Source organism: Marmota marmota, unplaced genomic scaffold (genome assembly GCF_001458135.2).
Source record: "Marmota marmota marmota unplaced genomic scaffold, marMar, whole genome shotgun sequence".
NCBI classification, from domain to species: Eukaryota; Metazoa; Chordata; class Mammalia; order Rodentia; family Sciuridae; genus Marmota; species Marmota marmota.
Genome location: NW_025999990.1, coordinates 49,812,561 through 49,830,867, shown reverse-complemented (window position 1 = coordinate 49,830,867; position 18,307 = coordinate 49,812,561). Strand labels below are relative to the sequence as shown.

The following is an 18,307-nucleotide window of genomic DNA, read 5'->3' as shown; positions in this document are numbered from 1 at the left end:
AGGGGGTAGAGAGAGAAGAGGGGAGGGGAGGGGAGGGGAGGGGGAATAGTAGAGGATAGGAAAGGCAGCAGAATACAACAGACACTAGTATGGCAACATGTAAATCAATGGATGTGTAACTGATATGATTCTGCAATCTGTATACGGGGTAAAAATGGGAGTTCATAACCCACTTGAATCAAAGTGTGAAATATCAAGAACTATGTAATGTTTTGAACAACCAACAATAAAAAATTAAAAAAAAAACTTTGAATAAGCTAAAGAACTTACCTTCTCTGTGATATATATATGTTTTGTTCATCCTAGAAATGTAATCATATCCTGCACCATGTTTTTGTGTCTGGCTTCCATCTCTGAACCTTAGGTCCATGAGATTCAATGTGCTGTTGTCCATGTTCCTTTTATTTGTGAATAGTATTTTATTTCATGAATATGCTGAAATTTGTTAATCTATTCTCTTGTTGGGTTGTTTCCAGCTTTTGTCAATTGTGAAAAAGCTACTGTGAACGGTTTTATGAAAAACTTTTTCTGAGTGTATGTTTTTGTTACTCCAAGAGTGGAATTTGCCAGAGGATAAGGCATTAACAAACCAGAGTCCAGAAAGTGCTTTCAGGCAGAAAGCAGGGCAGCCCTGTGTCTTCTCCCAGGAATTTCTGTGCTTTGATGCCCCCATCCAGTATTTTAAAACCATTCTTTGCTCATTTTGTCTATTTTCTAGTTGTCTGTAGGACAAGGAAGTACTGGTTTCTTCTTCGAGGCCAGCAGCTAAATTCCTGTAATAATTTTAATGGCCAAATAATAATCTCATTATCTGGTTACACAATAATTCATTTAACCTGGTCCCATTATTGGACATTAAAAATCCTGTTTCCAGGTTTTGGCCACTGTAAATCATGCCGCAACAAATACTTAAATATTTTTGTGGGTGTGTTCCTGATTTTTTTTATAGATTCTAAGAAATTGAATTACTGAGTAAAAAAAAAAATCTTAGACCCTTTTCAAGCACAATCTTTATTGCCTTGTTTTTGTTAAAAAAATATTGTTTAATTTATATGCTCATTAGCAGTGACTAAAACCATGTCTCATAGTTCCTTGACAGAAACGGAGATTAGAATTTTCTTCCTTTTCTTTTTTTCTGTTTTCTGCTAATTGAACAGCAGATAATTAATTAAGAATGAGCTTTTACATTTTGTCACTATACTGGACATACATTTTGGAACACTGGGCTGAATTTAGATGCTTTAACAGTGTTTGGTCTTATTTTCACATGGATAGCATATCATGATTGATATTTCTATTGAGGCAATCAGATTGCTTTGTAATATGGTGGTGACATTTTTAGTTATTTATTATCAGTGCCAGAGGCCAGGTAGAATTTAAGTCACATTCTAACAAAAGAGAAAAAAAATGAATTAACTACCAAGTGTCATAATTTTTGAGAAGCACTAGTTACCAGAAAAATAACTATAGAACTTGGGGAAAGTGAATAAAAATCTGATACCTTCTCATCTGCATTTGGTAAAGTTCTTTCCTGTTTGTTATTTCATATCATACTTACAACATGAAAAATATATCCATGTTATTCATTGTGAATAATACAGTGGGATGAAAAAAATCCTCTGGATCTATCATTTTAAATCTGAATTGTGGAAAACATTAAATTTAGTTTTATAATTCCTTAGATTATAAGAAATTTTAAAATGTATTAAGAAATTAGAAATTGATTAATCAATCATCTATCATTACTTTTCAGTATGTGGGTGGAGAAAGCAAGAGTGACTGTTGAAGTCTAACTCTACAAGTATTAGTGTTGATGAGATGATGATAAAGTACAAACTCGTTAGTGACTGTGACAGCTGCCTGATTATGCCAATGCATATATTCAGACCTGAGGTCCCTTTGAAATTCATACACAGATATAGGTTATGTGCCACATGATGAGGTTTTAGACAGGGGCAGGTGGCTTATATGATGATAGTTATAATGGAACTGAAAATTCCTATTGCCCAGTATTTTTACTGTACTTTTTTCTATGCTTAGATATGTTTAAACACACAAATACTTACTGTCATGTTACAGTTGCCTACAGTGCTCCCCATGTGGCCTCAGTACACTAACATGGCGTGCAGGTTTGTGGCCTAGGAGTAGTAGCTATGCCATATGGCTTAGCTATATAGCAGCCTATACCACCTTGGTGTGCAAGTACACTCTGATGTTCACACGGTGACAAGAAAGCCTAATGGCACTTCTCAGAATGTGTTCCCCAAATTAAATGACGCTTGACTGTAGAAAACACTGACTCACTCTGGCCTGCCCTTTATCCTCGATAAGGTATGGAGATGAAGCCTGGGAAAGCTGTGAGATCAAATTAAAACCTGCAAATAATTAGCTGGGGGGGGGGGCACAGCTGTACAAACCAAGAGATCCTGAGAAATTGAGTGAAGACTTAAAGCCACTTCTTAGCTTTCTGAGCCAACTGGGGTGGCTTACGCCTTCTTATAAGTTGATAATTACTACATATATGGGTAACATTTATTGTTTTTTAAAAAAGTATCAATAGACTTTGGATGTTCAAGAAGTTTTAGGCTAATAGAAAAAAATGAATGGAAAGTAAAGAGAATTCCCATATAGCCACTCTGTAATAGATTTGGGGTCAGGTTTGGGCTATTGTTAATCATCCTTTTAAAAATAATTCATAAAATAACTGATTTAGTGCATTTAATTATTTCTAAGGCTGTTTTCCCCATAGTGTTTAGTGATGATCATGAGACTATATAGTTAGAAAATTAATTTAAAAATTAAGTTTAAAACACAAAATATGAAATTTTGTTTTCCCTGCTATTTATCTAGTGACATGAAATCAGGGGACATTTACCTTTTAGTGGGCCTCTTGAGATGGCTAACATTTGGGATCATTTACTACTTTATACTACACTTACATTAGGGTTACCCTGCCCAGCATGTTGGTCAGGTAATTGCACCAAGCAGGAGAGCACTCTCTCAGGAGGATAGATCTCTAGTCAGGTCATCTCCAGACTCTCTGTAAAAGTGGCTTTGGGCTTTGATTTTGTATTTTGTGAGGCATCCTCATTCCTTGCTTGAGCTTCTTAAGAACATGAAAGAAATAGGATCATGAGAAAGATAAGATGTTTGCATCAGGGCATGTGAGTTTCTTCATAGTTGACTCCTATCTGGAAATACCACATTCCTGCCCATTTTCCATGTAGATATCGCCACAGAAGGTTGAATCTTCATTCCATTTTCTCTCCTTATTTTTACTTTTTTTTCCTGGTTCTTGTAAAATATGCACAATGCAAAATTTACCATTTAACCATCCTACATGTATATTATAGAGTTCAGAGGCATTAAGAACATTCACTTTGTTGGACAACTACCCCACCATCCATCCCCAGAACTTCATTGTGCAAAAGTGAAATTCTGTCCCATTAAACACTAGCTCCACATTCTTCTCTCACCCCAATTCCTGGTAAACTGTATTCTACTTTCCATCTATGAATTTGACTACTCTGGGTAGCATACATGAGGGAAATGATATTTGTCCTTTTGTTTCAAGTTTATTCATGTTTTAGTATGCATCAAATTTTATTCTTCTTTAAGGTGAATAGTGAAAATTGTATGTTATATCCCAAATTTTGCTTAGCCTTTCATCTTTTGACAGATGTTTGCCTTGTTTTCACCTTTTGGCTATTGTAAAAAATGCTGCTATACACATTTATGTGTAAACAACTGAGTTCCTGCTTTCACGTTTTTGGGATGTATACCTAGAAGTACAGTTGCTGGATCACATTCTTTATTTAATTTTTTTGAGTACCACCAAGCTGTTTTCCATACTAGTGGCACCATTTTATGTTCCTACCACATCTTTTTTAATAATCAAAAGCCTTTCTACATGTTATGTATCCTACATATTTGGATTTTTAAAATAAGCTTTAAAAGTGACGATTTATTAGTTCAATACATGGAAAATGATAGATGCTCAATGAAGTTAGATGTTTAAAAGAAAAAGGGAAATCTTCAAATAGGATGTAGACCAAGGACCTACATCCAGAGTGAAACTTTAGGTGCACACACAAAATGATACTTTCTAACCTTTCTAGTATAAAAACTAAATGCTTCAGTTAGTGAGCAAAGGAAAGAGAGTGTATCATTATTGTTTCTGGGAGTTGTAAATGTATAACTAAATAGGTTAATGTATAATGGAATTAGTTCAGTACAGATTTTCCCAGCTTTTCTAGACAGTCTCTGCAGTTGGGTTTGTGAGGCTTAATCATTAAGGCCCTTGTACTTTCTTTGGCTATGATGATGGTGTTTCTAATGATGAAGGATGAGAAAGGATGTAAAGCTATAAGCTCTTCATTGTTGCTACACCTACTGTGGCAAAAAGGAGTCGATGGGCAAACTAGGAGACGGAGTAAAAATAACTTGAGTTTGCTACCAGAAATTCTCTGGGTCTGAGAATAGAAGAGGAAAGTGTGGGAAAGTGAGTGGGGGTACACCCCCTCCAGCTTCCTCATAATGAACAGAGGGATCTGGACTGAGCTGAAAAACCCTGTTTAGCCTCTTCATATGTTCTTCCTCACTCACAGTCTGACCTTGTAGAAGACTCTTTGAGACCTACTTGCTGTTATCTCTTACTCTGGTCTTTTGGTCTTTATAAAGTCAACACCACCATCTCTCATGATTTCCGAGTACTGACATCCAACTCCATGATCTTTCATCCCTCATGACCCTGTCACTCCATGGTTTAAGGTCTTCAGTGGTCTAAGAGTATTACCATGAGGGACAAAGACCTCTGGGATGCCTACCCTGCCTGTCCAGTCTCCCTCTGGCTCTCCTTACCCATGCCAACAAGGCCACTTGTAGTCTCTCTCCATCCATGCTTGGGCTCTCAGGGTATCCTTCCTGTCCCTCTGTCCATTGCTTCCATTACCTAGACATCTCCCTAGTCTTCCCCTAAATTTACAGAAGCTTTTGGAGAAAGCTTCACTGACTAGCCCACCTTCTCCAGACCCAACTGGCCTCCACCACACCCAACCCCTGACTTTCTCCCCGGTGAATTAGGCAACCTCTATCTTTCCCATTAAGGTATCCAGGCCACAAAGACCCCAGACTAAGCCTCCAAATCATGCTGTATTCGTAGCATCTGCCTTAGTCCCTGTTACAAAACACATGTTCAATTAATATCTATGGGATAAGGCTTGAATGAAAAATTGTTACTGGTATCCCTTGTTCCTGGTCTGTGATAGTTTAGATCTTAAATGTCCCTGGAAGTCCCATGTGTTAAGGGCTTGGTCCTAGCCCATGGTGCTATTGGGAGGTGGAGCCTATTGGGAAAAACTTAGGTCACTGGGAATGTGCCCTGGAAAGGGTTAATTGGGACCCTGGCCCAATTTCTGGCCACCATGAGGTGAGAAGGCCTTCCCCAACACGTGTCTCCACCATGATGTTCTGAGCTCAAGTGATGGTGCCAAGTGACGATGGACTGAAATCTCCAAAAGTATGAGCTGAAATAAACCTTTCCTCTTTTTAAGGTGATCATCTCAGGTATTTGTTACAATAATGGAAAACTGACTCACACGGTCTCCTGTGTCCAAGGGGGCTGCTTCTGTGCCCAGCCTTCCTTCATACCTCCTCAGGGAGGAACAGCCATTTTCCTAGCTAAGGAATTACTGACTCTCCTGCCCTAGGCTTGTGTGTGCTGTCATTTGACTGGGCAGGCTGTTCCCAGAGTACACAGGTCAGCTGACCCACAGAGCAAAGCTGCCAAGGCAGATGCACATGTGTCCTTTCAACCTATGAGGCAGGAGGAAGTGTGTCGCAGACCTCCACAGCACCCAGCTAGGCCACAACCTCCAGTTTTGCTTTTTTTCTGGAATATTACTGACTTCTTTTTTGCCAGTCTCCATGACAGATTTTAGAGCCTACTGCCACAGTCAGGAGGGACGGAAAGAGAAACTATTTATTTGCCACATCCCTTCCAAGATAAACAAGTGAGGAGCTTTCTTTTGGAGAAAACCCTTGTGTAATTTCAAAGGCTAAGATGTTCCTAGGTGAAAACTAGACAGGTCTGGGCAAGGTCAGAGTTAGGGGTTGGGAAAGAGGAACAATGAAATATTGTTAGGGGACGTTCCCTGTTCTCAGTATGCTATAATTCAGATCACAGATGTCTCCCAGTGTCCTGTGTGTTAAACACTTGGTCTGAGAATGGCCTGTCACTGTATTTCACAAATAGGTTCATCTCATTCCAAGGGGAGCTGGATTGTCACATGGAGTTTACAAGGAATGGAGGAAAAGTGTAGATCCCCACAAAGGACATTTGGTGACATGCCTGGTTGGGTTTCTGAGGTTATTCCAACCAATTTCCCACAAATTAGGAAAATCATTCCTGAATATTTGGTGAAATTAGGCAATATAATGGAGAAATACATTGGGACTGGAAGTGGAGACTGACCTCTTTTCAGTTTTGACTTCTTAGGTAAAGTGGTTCCAACTTTACTTTTGAAATAACACTAATAGTCACTCTCAAATGGAAAGAGTAGCACTTGGACCAGGGGACAGCTTCCCAGTGGACTCTTTTTTAAATAGTCTTTCCAGTTGATGGAAAACAGAATTACTTCTGACAGATGTTTTAAAAATTCCTTTCCCATCTCCAGATTGCTGATTACAGGCTACTGTTTACTTGTTAAATGGACTCCTACTTCTGTGCCTTCTTGTCGGTAATCATCTTTAGCTTTTCCTCAGCGTCTACTTAAGTATTTCATCATGGATCAAAAGTGAGTGTTCCTTGATGTTCTGAGACATGCATCTTAGGAATTTTAAGGAAATAAACATGCTTGATCTGAACTGATCAACACTGGCATCCAGTCCCTCCTCCTCCTAGTAGAAAGATAAAGCAAAAATAAAGAAGTGGGTGCATTGAGGGTAGGGGAGAAGTTACAGGTCTTTCATACATTTATTTTTCATGTCTAATGTCAGCACCAAATTTACAGAAAGACAAATCTCTACTTATTCTTTCTTTCTTTCTTTCTTTCTTTCTTTCTACTTTAGTTGCATATACTGGCCTTGACCCATTATGTTCCATAGTTCATAGTTCTATATCTAGGTCATCTATAATATTGCTCAGTTCTTTAATAGGTGTTCTAAATACAGAATAGTGAGGCCTCCTGGGTTAAACGAGGGAAAACAGTAAAACACACAACCAAAATACAATAGAAAAGACATTTTCAGGTAATAGCTCCTAAAAGATCTAAAATGTATATTGCACACATTCTTCCTCAGCAGACATCTAAGCTGTCCACGTTACTTGTCCTTCATAGATTTTGCTGCTTCTTCACGCAGTCATGAATGGACCAGGTGCTTTCGTGATGGATATGCTGTAAGACTGAAAGTGATTCACATCAGCATTAGGAATGAGCCTTCTCTGAAATAATTGCTTCTTTATTCTCCAGCAATAAAGAGTAATTCAAGCAGTCATTTTAAATTTCATTCTCTAATAATTTTATAAGCAAGAAAGCTAATAAAACACAAATTCCCTTTATTTTTAGGGTTGTCAAGCAATATTATTTATCAAATACACTTAACTATTAACCTAAATCTCTTTCACCTGTGAGAAGTTCATTTCCTTTCACCTAAAAGAGAAAACACTCCCTCATTCCCTGTTTGGTTACAGCCATGGGGACAGTTAAGTTTTTTTTTTTTATGGGCAATTTACAGAAGGGATTCACGTATGGTCTCGGGCCCCAAAGATTTCCTGAGACCACAGTTGTGCAGAACACAACTGTCCTTTCTGTGGAGAGGAGAGACTTCTCACTGCACATGGGAAATGGGCCTCTGACCTTGGAAGGTTAGGCTCTCTGTGATTTTCAGACTTGTGGGCCTGAGATGGATTTACTATATTTAAGTTAAGATTGAGGTCCACATGGACATTCCTGTGTGGATTCCTCTGTAGACAGTGGTGTTTGATGTGTGCCTACTTTATTTATGTGACAATGTTTATGTGCATTCCAGTGATCATTAACGAAGGCCACTGGACGGAGAACTGGGATGAAAGTGGATTTAAGAAGGGCTGTATCAGCTGTAGGTTTGGCAAGACTGGGATGAGTCTGAGTCCAGTGAAAACCCCTGTGTCAACAGTTTGTGTTCAGCCAACCTTATATTGGGAGAAAAGGCAGTTTAGTCAACCATGCCAGAAAGGGACAACAGAGATATAGTGGATTTTATTTGAACAAAGTTTAAAATTCTCTATACACAGAATCCCTTGCTTTTTTCTACCTTAGCTATAAGACCTGTTTATCAACACCGGATTCTTAAATTAGGGCTTATCTTAGGCAACTCAAACCACCATAACAAATATCACAGACTATGTGCCTTCAGCAAGCGAAATTTATTTCTCACAGATTTAGAGCCTGAAAATCTGAGATCCAGGTGTTGGTGGGTTTGGTTTTCTCTGAGCCCTTTCTTGTTGGCTTGTAGGTGCCCATCTTTTCCCTGTCTCTTCACATGATCTTCCCTCTGTGTGTGTCTGTGTCCAAATCGCTTTTTTATAAGGACACAGTCATTTTAGATCAGCCTCATTTTACTTAAGTCACCCCTTTCAAGGCCCTGTCTCCAAATACAGTCACATTCTGAGGTACTAGAGGGTGGGACTTACCCTATAGAATTTGGGAGGGGGCATAATCAGCCCATAACAGGGTTTAAGTGAAGACAATTTGTATTTATACCCTTCATAATATCCTTTTCCTCTGTCCGACTTAGAGCTCAGGGTCTGATTTTCATTTGTCTCCTGGTCTGCCCTTTGGGGACAACCTTGATGACTATTGAGAGATTGTGAGAATAATGACTGACTTCTAATAAAAGTCTTCCTGGAAGATGTGTCCTGAAGTTTCTTCTCTATAGCTTCTCTTCCGTTTGGCCCAAATTTTTTATGCATGGCTGAATTGTCAGTACAAAAGCTGACAAGGGTTTGATAAGCTACCAGAACATGGTGTTAAAATAAATGCTGCTGCTGGAAGTAAGAGTTTGGGGAAATGGGGTTGGTTCTCATCAGTTGCCTCAGCCCAGGATTCCTTCCTCCCTTACCCTGGCAATCTCTGGAGGTCATGTTGCGCAGTGGTTATGAGGGCACACCCTTTGTTATACAGGTTTTACTTGTGACATCCCAGGAAGATGACTTCATCTTTCTGTGCCTCAGTTTCCTCATTTGTAAAGTACAGGAAATAATAGTATTTACTTCATGAGAAGAAGGCAGTTCCAAGGAGTCACAGAGTCAGTCATTCTCAAAAAGCATTTATCACTGGCCACAGTAAGTGCTCTGTAATTTGATTAGAGTAATAAATTAATGTTCATGTTCATTGCTCATATTATTATTAATGGTATTTATTAACACCAATGAAGATTATAATTAATCAATATGTCATTATAAATATTTACTCATTTTTGTTTCTTGCATATTCTCCATTCCCTCCCCACACTGATCCTTAGCTCCCATGACAGAAACTCCAGAATTAAATGGAACATGTGCCCTTGTGTCTCTTTAGAACCTGGTTTCCCAGTGAGTGTGAAAGTCTTTGTTGTTGTTACTGTTGTTGTCACAAAAAGAAAGTGCAGGGCGAGGTCAGAGGTGGAGAGCTTGTACTCTGGCAGGCCTTATGCATGGTGGCCGAGGACTGAGGGGGGAGAACTCCTGGTTTCCTATTAGGACCTGTACCTCACTAACTTGTTCTTTGACTTTTCTTTACATGAGTTTCCATATATGTAAAAACACTAGCAGTGTCATTTGGGGTTAAATGAAATAATATGAGTAAGCTCTTACATACATGTGGTAAGAAGTCTGTTAGTCCTTTGCATTTTCAGAGATGAAACTGGAAAACAGAAGGTAAATACATCCCATTTCCATTATCTTTGTAAATGATGTCTGTAAACAGTTTCTCTCCAGTTGCTCCAGGCCTCCATTCTGTAAGTCCTAATTTCACACGTGCACAGTGGAATGTGATAATGGTCCATGTGCTCATAAAGTTTTACTTTTTTTTTTTCTTCTGCTACCCAGGATTGAACCCAGGGTCCCTAAATCACTGAGCCACATCCTCAGCCCTTTTTATTTTGAGACAGTCTCCCTAAGTTCCTTAGGGTCTTCCTAAGTTGCTGAGGCTGCCCTAGAACTTGTCATCCTCCTGCCTCAGCGTCCGGAGCTACTGGCATTACAGGGATAGAGCTCTGCTTTTATGCTGAAAATATTTGCAAAGCACTAGGACAGTGACAAGTACAGAGGAGGGTGTTCTGCCCTGTCCTCATTTATCAAAACCCTGAGGACATGGTTTTGCTTCTAATGTGCTTTAGAAACAGTGGTTGCTTTCTATAGCAAGACAACGCCCGAACGTGGAGAGCCCAGATATCAGGCACCTCATATCACCCACGTACCAAACTCGGCCAGGGAACGTTTCTTGTGAGTGAACAGAGTTATTAGAACAAGATAGGGTTGTCCTTGCCTATGGATTCCCTAGAATTAGTAGGTGAATATAAAATTATTTGGTTTGTGATGGGTTAGGTTTAAAGAGCTCTTGTGTTCCTGGAATTGATGAGGAGAGGCTAAAAAAACAAAACCCCCAAATCCCAGAGACAATAAGACTCAGAGTAAGTGAACAACTTACTTGTGTGTGTGTATGTGTGTTATGCATAACACACATATACACACACACACACAAACATACATGCTCAGATGTACACACAAATGTATGTGCACACACAAACATATGCACAAACAAAAACATATATATACACAAGCATATACATATGCACATATATAAATTAATATTGTCATACAAACATATATATACAAACTTGCATGTTTATGTACACTTTTACATGCATGTATTATGTATACAGTTGGTCTTTACTGTCCATGGGGAGTGGTTCCAGGACAACTTGAGAATACCAGAATCCATAACCCTCAAGTCCCCCATATAAAATGGCACTGTCTTTGCATGAACCTATGCATGCCCTCTCATATATTTTAAATCGTCTCTAGATTACTTACAACACTTAACACCATGGAAATGCTATGTAAACACTTGTTATAATGTATCATTTAATAGGGAACAATGACAAGAAGTCTGTACATGTTCAGTTCGGATGCAGTTTTTGAAATATACTTTCAAGCTGTGGTTGTCTGAACTCAGACACACATCTCACAATACAGAGAGATGACTGTATATTTAAAAAACAGAAAATAGTGGACTTTTTTTTTAAATTGCACATAGCTATCTGAGTTAGAGGGAATCTGGACTAAATAGCAGCTCACATGGAAAGGGACTGTCCTTTTTGTTGAGTTAACAATCCAAATTTGCTCCCAAAGACTGAAGGACTGAAATGAGGGACATGGTGTTTTCACTCTTTCTTCCCAATTTAGAAGCATTTGGAATTTTGTGCTGAGTTCCTGGAAACCGTGTTTTAAAATAAGCTTGTGTCCAGAACATCATGAGAAGGTGATGGTACCTTGATAAATAATGAATGTTTTTAAGAAACCAGAATGTTGAAGCAAAAAATGAAAAGACTTCTTTTCTGAGTTCTGGAGAGATATATGATAGTTATGTTCAAATGTTTGAACGACAGTTACATCAATGTGGAATCCTACATCTTTTCTTTCTCTCCAGTACATAGAAATTTATGGCAGACCTTGAATAAGTGTAAAAAGAAAGAACCTGCAATGTAGACTTGTCATAAAACAAAAGTGCTGTCTTAGGAACCAATGAATTTTCTGTCTCTGGAAGTGCTCCCAGGAGGGCTGGGTTGTTGGAGAGATGATTCCTTCCTGGTGCAGGATTTGGGGCTAGTTACACACAAAGTTCCTTTCCAAATCCAAGGTTTGTCTGGCCAGTTTCCTCATTCTGTTAATAGTCAGCTGTATCCTCTTTTGCTTTGCTTCCTCCTTATTTTGAATTCTATTATTATTATTATTTTTTAAGAATACTATTTCAAGCTCGGCACAGTGGCACATGCCTGTAATCCCAGCAGCTCGGGAGGCTGAGGCAGGAGGATCATGAGTTGAAAGCCAGCCTCAGCAACAGTGGGTGCTAAGCAAGCTAGTGAGACCCTGTCTCTTAATAAAATACAAACAGGGCTGGGGATGTGGCTCAGTGGTCGAGTGCCCTGAGTTTAACCCCTGGCACCCCACCCCCTCAAATGCTATTTCATTATCTGAATGCACTATATTTTGTGCATCTATTTACCTTGCAAGGCCTTCATGGTTGCTTCCAAATTTTGCCAGTTATGAATAAAGCAATTGTAAACATCTGTGTGCAAGTTCTATGAGTCTTCAGTTCATTGGAGTAAATGTCAAGAAGCATGGTTATTGAATGAATTGGTGTTTAGTTTTATAAGAAACTGTCAAACTGTCCTCAAAAGGCTGCAACTTTTTTTGCATTCCTACCAGCAGTGAATGAGAGTTCTTGTTGTTCCACATCCTCACCAGCATTGGGTGTTGTCAGTATTTTGGATTTTAGCCGATTTAGTAGACATGTAGTGGGCTAACTGTTTTTTTGTCCTATTCAGATCTATTGTCTCCAAGTCACCTAATCACTGTGAGAAATACATTTAACATTACGATTAATGAAATATAATACTACTATTACTAGCCAGAATCCAGGTAAAAGACTTGGGAAACAATAGAATAAGTACTTACGTTAATGCTAATACTGCTAATAATAAAAGTGCAAATTTATTTGTGAGTGCTTTTTGAGTTTATTATGAAAATAAATGCCAGGACATAAGACATATTTCTGATTAATGTGTATGAGCAGTTATACACAAATGTGTTACTGGCATGTGGCAGGGGTCCCCAGGAGGTGCCCAGTCCTGACCAAGACTGAGGAGGTTGGTAAACAAAGCAAAGGTAAACAGAGCACTCTTGGAGAAAACAGAGTGGGCGGGGCTCTGAAGTAGCTCCAGGCCCTATCTACACAGTGGAGCTTACTTTATTGAGCTGTGCTAGTTCTTCCCAGGGTGTATTTGGGGTTGATTGACACCTTGATTGACAGCTGAACCTGCCATAATTTCTTTTCTACTGTGCATGCAAAAGGCTCCCTCCCTAATGCACAGAGGGGGAGCAAACTGCAATCCTAATGATATGTTAACTAACAGCTAGTTAACTTTAGGTCCCTCCCTCAAGCTATTGTTCATGCCCAAGATCAAGATCTGGGACTTTCCCTTCAAGGTCCTGAACTCTGTGGTGGTGTAGCTTCCTTCCTTTAACCACAAGATGGCCCAGCTTCCCCTCACCACAGGGCCTTCAGGCAGAGTGTTAGGTGGTTGGTAACCTCTCTCTCACTTTTCTATCCTTTCCCCATGCCCTGTCTCCTACCTAACAAAAGCATAGAGAGACATTGGCAATCATCATATAATAGTTTTCTCAAGAACTACTTTGCTTTTTGAGCAATGACTGCTGCTTCTTCTTTTTTAATTTAAAAAAATTTTTACATATTTAATGGGCATAATTTAATGATTTCATATACCTGTGCCTTGTGAAATAATAACCATAATCAAGACAAGGAATATAACCATCTCTTCAGATAAGAGCTATCTACCCTGTTAGTACACAATATTGTTCCCTATAGACACATTGTACATGAGACCCCCAGAACTTACTCATCTTGCATAACTGAAACGTGCTCCTGGACACACGTTCCCTCATTCTCCCCTCCTCCAGCCCCTGGCAATCACACTTTTGTGAATGGACTATCTTGGATTCCACATGTAATCGCACTCATGCAGTGTTTCTCTGCCTCTGACACACTGATTCTGGGTTGAGATTTTCCAATGTCTTTGTTTCAGGTTTTTCAAGTTGCCTATGTCATCATTAAAGCCGCCAATGCCCCCAGACCTGGAAACTGGATTTTGGAGCGCTCTCTGGATGGCACCACGTTCAGCCCCTGGCAGTATTACGCAGTCAGTGACACAGAGTGTTTGACACGCTACAACATAACTCCAAGACGGGGGCCGCCCACTTACAGAGCCGACGACGAAGTGATCTGCACCTCCTATTATTCTAGACTGATACCACTGGATCATGGAGAGGTACCGTGCCCACGGTGGTGACAGCTTTTCCTCCTCAGAGACCCCTGCCTCAAATGTTGAGATAGCCCTTGTAGGAGCAGATATCGAACACACAAAATCGATTGCTCTCAATATAAAGACCTTCACTACAGCTACCTACTTCTATTTAAAGTAGCCCTGAATGCTGCCTAGTATGATTAATTTCACTGCAGATTAATTTTACCCCATTGATTTCTTCCCTTCATGGAGGTCCTGCATTTTTTACTCTGTTGTAATGGAATAAGTCCATCAGTTCCTCCTTCAGAGCATCTTTCCATAACACCAGGATGAGAACGTTTGTTGAAATATTAAAACGACAGCCAAAATGCTTCTAAAAGATGTAGTTCCCAATTTTCTCTGTGTAGCTCTGTTTGGAGGGATTTGAGGACTTGGAGATGCCCATAAAATGTCACAGCTCCATGCTCAGCACGCCCAGGTGGCGCACACTTCATTAAAGTCAGAGTGTAATAAAAGCAGCACATTCTTCAGTAGCACCTGACTTGATGAGATAAAACTACAAAAACCTCTCTGAAGTGCTCTTCACAGCAGGGACTCTGTAGAAAGCCCTGCATTGTTTCAAGAGCAGAGATTAAGAGAGCAGGTTATGATTGTGGCTTTTGGCACCCTTTTCTTGCTCTCCCCAGCCTCTTCATGGATTTTAGAATTTGTTTCTGAGAAGCCATAGCTTAATAATAGATGTTTAAAATATCCTTACCACGCAGGAGAGGTGCCCAGTTAAAGATCCCCAGCAACCTCAGACACTGGAATGGATAACTCTCGTAAATTGAAGATGTGATGTGGATCGCAGTGATTCACAAGTAGTTAACACACGTTAGATTTTGACAAGAATTTGATTGTTTGGGTTTGATTTTGTATCTTGCTAAAGATTATATCCTGAAATTAAGCCAGCAGGGGTATATTTTTGCCATGCTTAAAAATGACATTTGTGGGCTGGGGATGTGGCTCAAGCGATAACGTGCTCACCTGGCATGCTCGGGGCGCTGGGTTCGATCCTCAGCACCACATAAAAATAAAATAAAGATGTTGTGTCCACCGAAAACTGAAAAATAAATATTAAAAAATTCTCTCTCTCTCTCTCTCAACCTCCCTCCTCTCTCTCTCTTTAAAAAAAATGACATTTGTTTATTTTTCTTCTTCATGTTTTAGATTCATACATCACTCATCAATGGCAGACCAAGTGCTGATGATCCTTCCCCCAGGTTGTTGGAATTTACCTCTGCACGATATATCCGCCTTCGATTACAGCGCATCAGGACACTCAACGCAGATCTCATGACCCTTAGCCACCGAGAACCCAAAGACCTTGACCCTATTGTTACAAGACGAGTGAGTATATGTGCCCCACCACCATCATTGTTATAAGTTTGTTTGGTTTCAAGGAGATTCTCTTTTCTTGTTTTCAATTTGGTTGTTCTCCCAGGTTGGCTCTCTTTCTTCCCAGGTGTTATATCCTTATTTTATCAAATATCATTGTATATCCTTTAATACAAATGCTGCCTTTACATGGTAGCTCTGATATTGTGTCCTACCCTCTCACCCCCCAAAAAAGCCTGCAAAGATTTTTACTGAAATTCTATTGATTCTTTTTTTTTAAAGGCATTTATTCAATTGACTCTTTAAAAAATAACTTTATTTTATTTATTTATTTTTATGTGGTGCTAAGGAAGATCGAACCCAGTGTCTTACACATGCTAGGCAAGCCTCAATCCTAGCCCCCATTGATTCTTAACGTCAATTTAAGATGAATTTTGGAAGACCTCTTAACAATATTGAATCATCCAGTTCGTGAACATTCTGTGCCTTCTCACTTATCTAGATCTTCTTTAATTTCTCTTGGAAATATCTTATGGTTTATTGGTAAAGCTCTTGTTCAATAATGCAAGAAAAATAAATCAAAGGCATACAGAGAGCACAGTAAGAGTAAAGCTCCACTTATAGATGACATGATTATATGCATAGAAAATGTGAAACAACTAGTAAATGTAAGTGAATTTAACACTGTTACAATATTCAAAATAAAAAATGTGGAATATATACTCAATGGAATATTACTCAGCTTTAAAAAAAGAGTAAAATTATGGCATTTGCCAGTAAGTGGATGGAGTTGGAAAATATCATGCTAAGCGAATTAAGCCAATCCCACAAAACCAAAGACCAAATGTTTTCTCTAATATGTGGACACTAATTCACAATAAGGGTGGGGTGGGGGGGTACTATGGAAGAATAGCATTACCTTAGATTAGGTAGAGGGATGTGATGGGAGGGAAGGAGAGGAGTGTGGGGAGAAGAAAGATAGTAGAATGAAACAGACATTATTACTGTTATATATATATATAACTGCATGACCAATATGATTCTGCAACATGTACACTTAGAAAAATGAGAAATTATATCCCATCTATGTATGATATATCAAAGTGCATAAATGTAGTCTACTGTCATGTATAACTAATTAAAACAAATAAAAAAATTTAAAAAATGAATCACATTTATATATACAGTAATGAATAATGGAAAATGAAATCCCAAAAGATATCTATTAACATATACAAATCTACAAAGTGGTGAGAACTAATCTTAAGAGAAAAACACTATTTTGTTAATGAGGCTATTTACATCTACTGATTTTTGTGTATTAAACTAACTGCATTTGGAGGATAAATCTTCTTTGCTGGTGATGTATTATCTTTTTTATGTAGTACTAAATTCAATTGCCCAGTATTTTTTAGGTGTTTTGGCAGATGGGGTTTGAAGATGATCTCTTTGGTTTAAGATGCAGCCAAGCTGGAAAATTCTTTTAGACTCTTAGATTTAGTAGATGAGTTGATTTGAGCATTATTGATTTTAATTGAGCACCAACATTCATTGTGCATGAAATATAATTTGAAATGGACATATAGTTTTAGATTACTGATAACACAATACCTGAGGGATTTGTGGAGTGCCAGTATTTTCTTTTCACTGAAATAAAAAGGTTTTAATTTCTGTATGTAACATTTCTTTTTTTTAGTATTACTATTCAATAAAGGACATTTCTGTTGGAGGGATGTGCATTTGCTCCGGCCATGCTAGCAGTTGCCCATGGGATGAAACTACAAAGGTAAGTTCTAGTATTTGACGATTTACTGCAACTTCAGCGTAGAAGTTGTAACTGTAATATTTTCAGTATTCTTTTGCATTCAAGGCAAATGTTGAAAGGTATAAACTCATGTAGCAAAAGAGTAAAAATATTTTCATAAAATTTTACTGTTTTAATTTTTAATGTTTTTATTAGTGTATTATATTTATATATAATAGTGAGGTCCTTTTGACATAATCATGCATGCATGGAATATAATTTGCTCCATTTCCAGACCCAGTAGTTCTTCTTTTCCTCCCCTCCTCCCTAACCTTGCTCCCCTTCCTCTGCGGTATGGATTTTCTACTTACTTACTGTTTTTATCACAAATAAAAAATATAATGTCATACCTCAAGGCTCTAGAGAAAGAAGAACAAACCAATCCCAAATCACTAGAAGACAGAAAATAATTAAGATCAGAGATGAATTTAATGAAATTAAAAATTTAAAAAAATAATAATAAAAAGGATCAATGCAACATGCATTGACTTTGTGAAAAGATAAACAAGATTGATAAATATTTAGTCAAACTAACAGAAAGCTAGAGGAAAACCCGAACCAACAAAATTAGAGATGAAAGGGAAATATCACCACAAGGACTTCTGCAATCCAGAGGATCATTAGTAACTATTTTGAAAATTTATTCTACAATAACCTGGAAAATCTAGAAGACATTGACAGATTTCTGCATGTATATGATCTGCCCAAATTGAACCATGAGTATAAACAGACCAACATCAAGCAATGAGATTGAGGCAGCAATTAAAAGCCTTTCAACAAAGGAAAGCCCAGAACCAGATGGATTCTCAGTTGAGTTTTACCAGACCTTTACAGAAGAACTAACACAAGTTATTCTCATTTATTTCATGAAATAGAAAGGAGGGAACACTCCCAGATACTTTCTATACAGCCAGTATAACCCTGATATCAAAACCAGATAAAGATGCATTATGGTTTAATTTTTTTAAACAATTTCATCATTTTGCTTTATTTGGAGGATATATTTCTAATTAAGTCCTTCTTGTGGTTTTCTGCATGTGTGGTAAGGTATACATGACGTAA

At 38.4% G+C, this 18,307-nt stretch overlaps 1 protein-coding gene across 1 annotated transcript in view; it reads left to right on the top strand.

The window, feature by feature from the left end:
• Lama1 (laminin subunit alpha 1) overlaps nucleotides 1–18,307 on the top strand; it is a 156,725-nt gene that overhangs the window by 40,407 nt on the left and 98,011 nt on the right. The window contains exons 4-6 of the mRNA XM_048806544.1: nucleotides 13,846–14,088; nucleotides 15,274–15,453; nucleotides 17,138–17,227. Coding sequence (XP_048662501.1) covers nucleotides 13,846–14,088; nucleotides 15,274–15,453; nucleotides 17,138–17,227 — 513 coding nt within the window. The remainder of the gene's footprint in view (nucleotides 1–13,845; nucleotides 14,089–15,273; nucleotides 15,454–17,137; nucleotides 17,228–18,307) is intronic.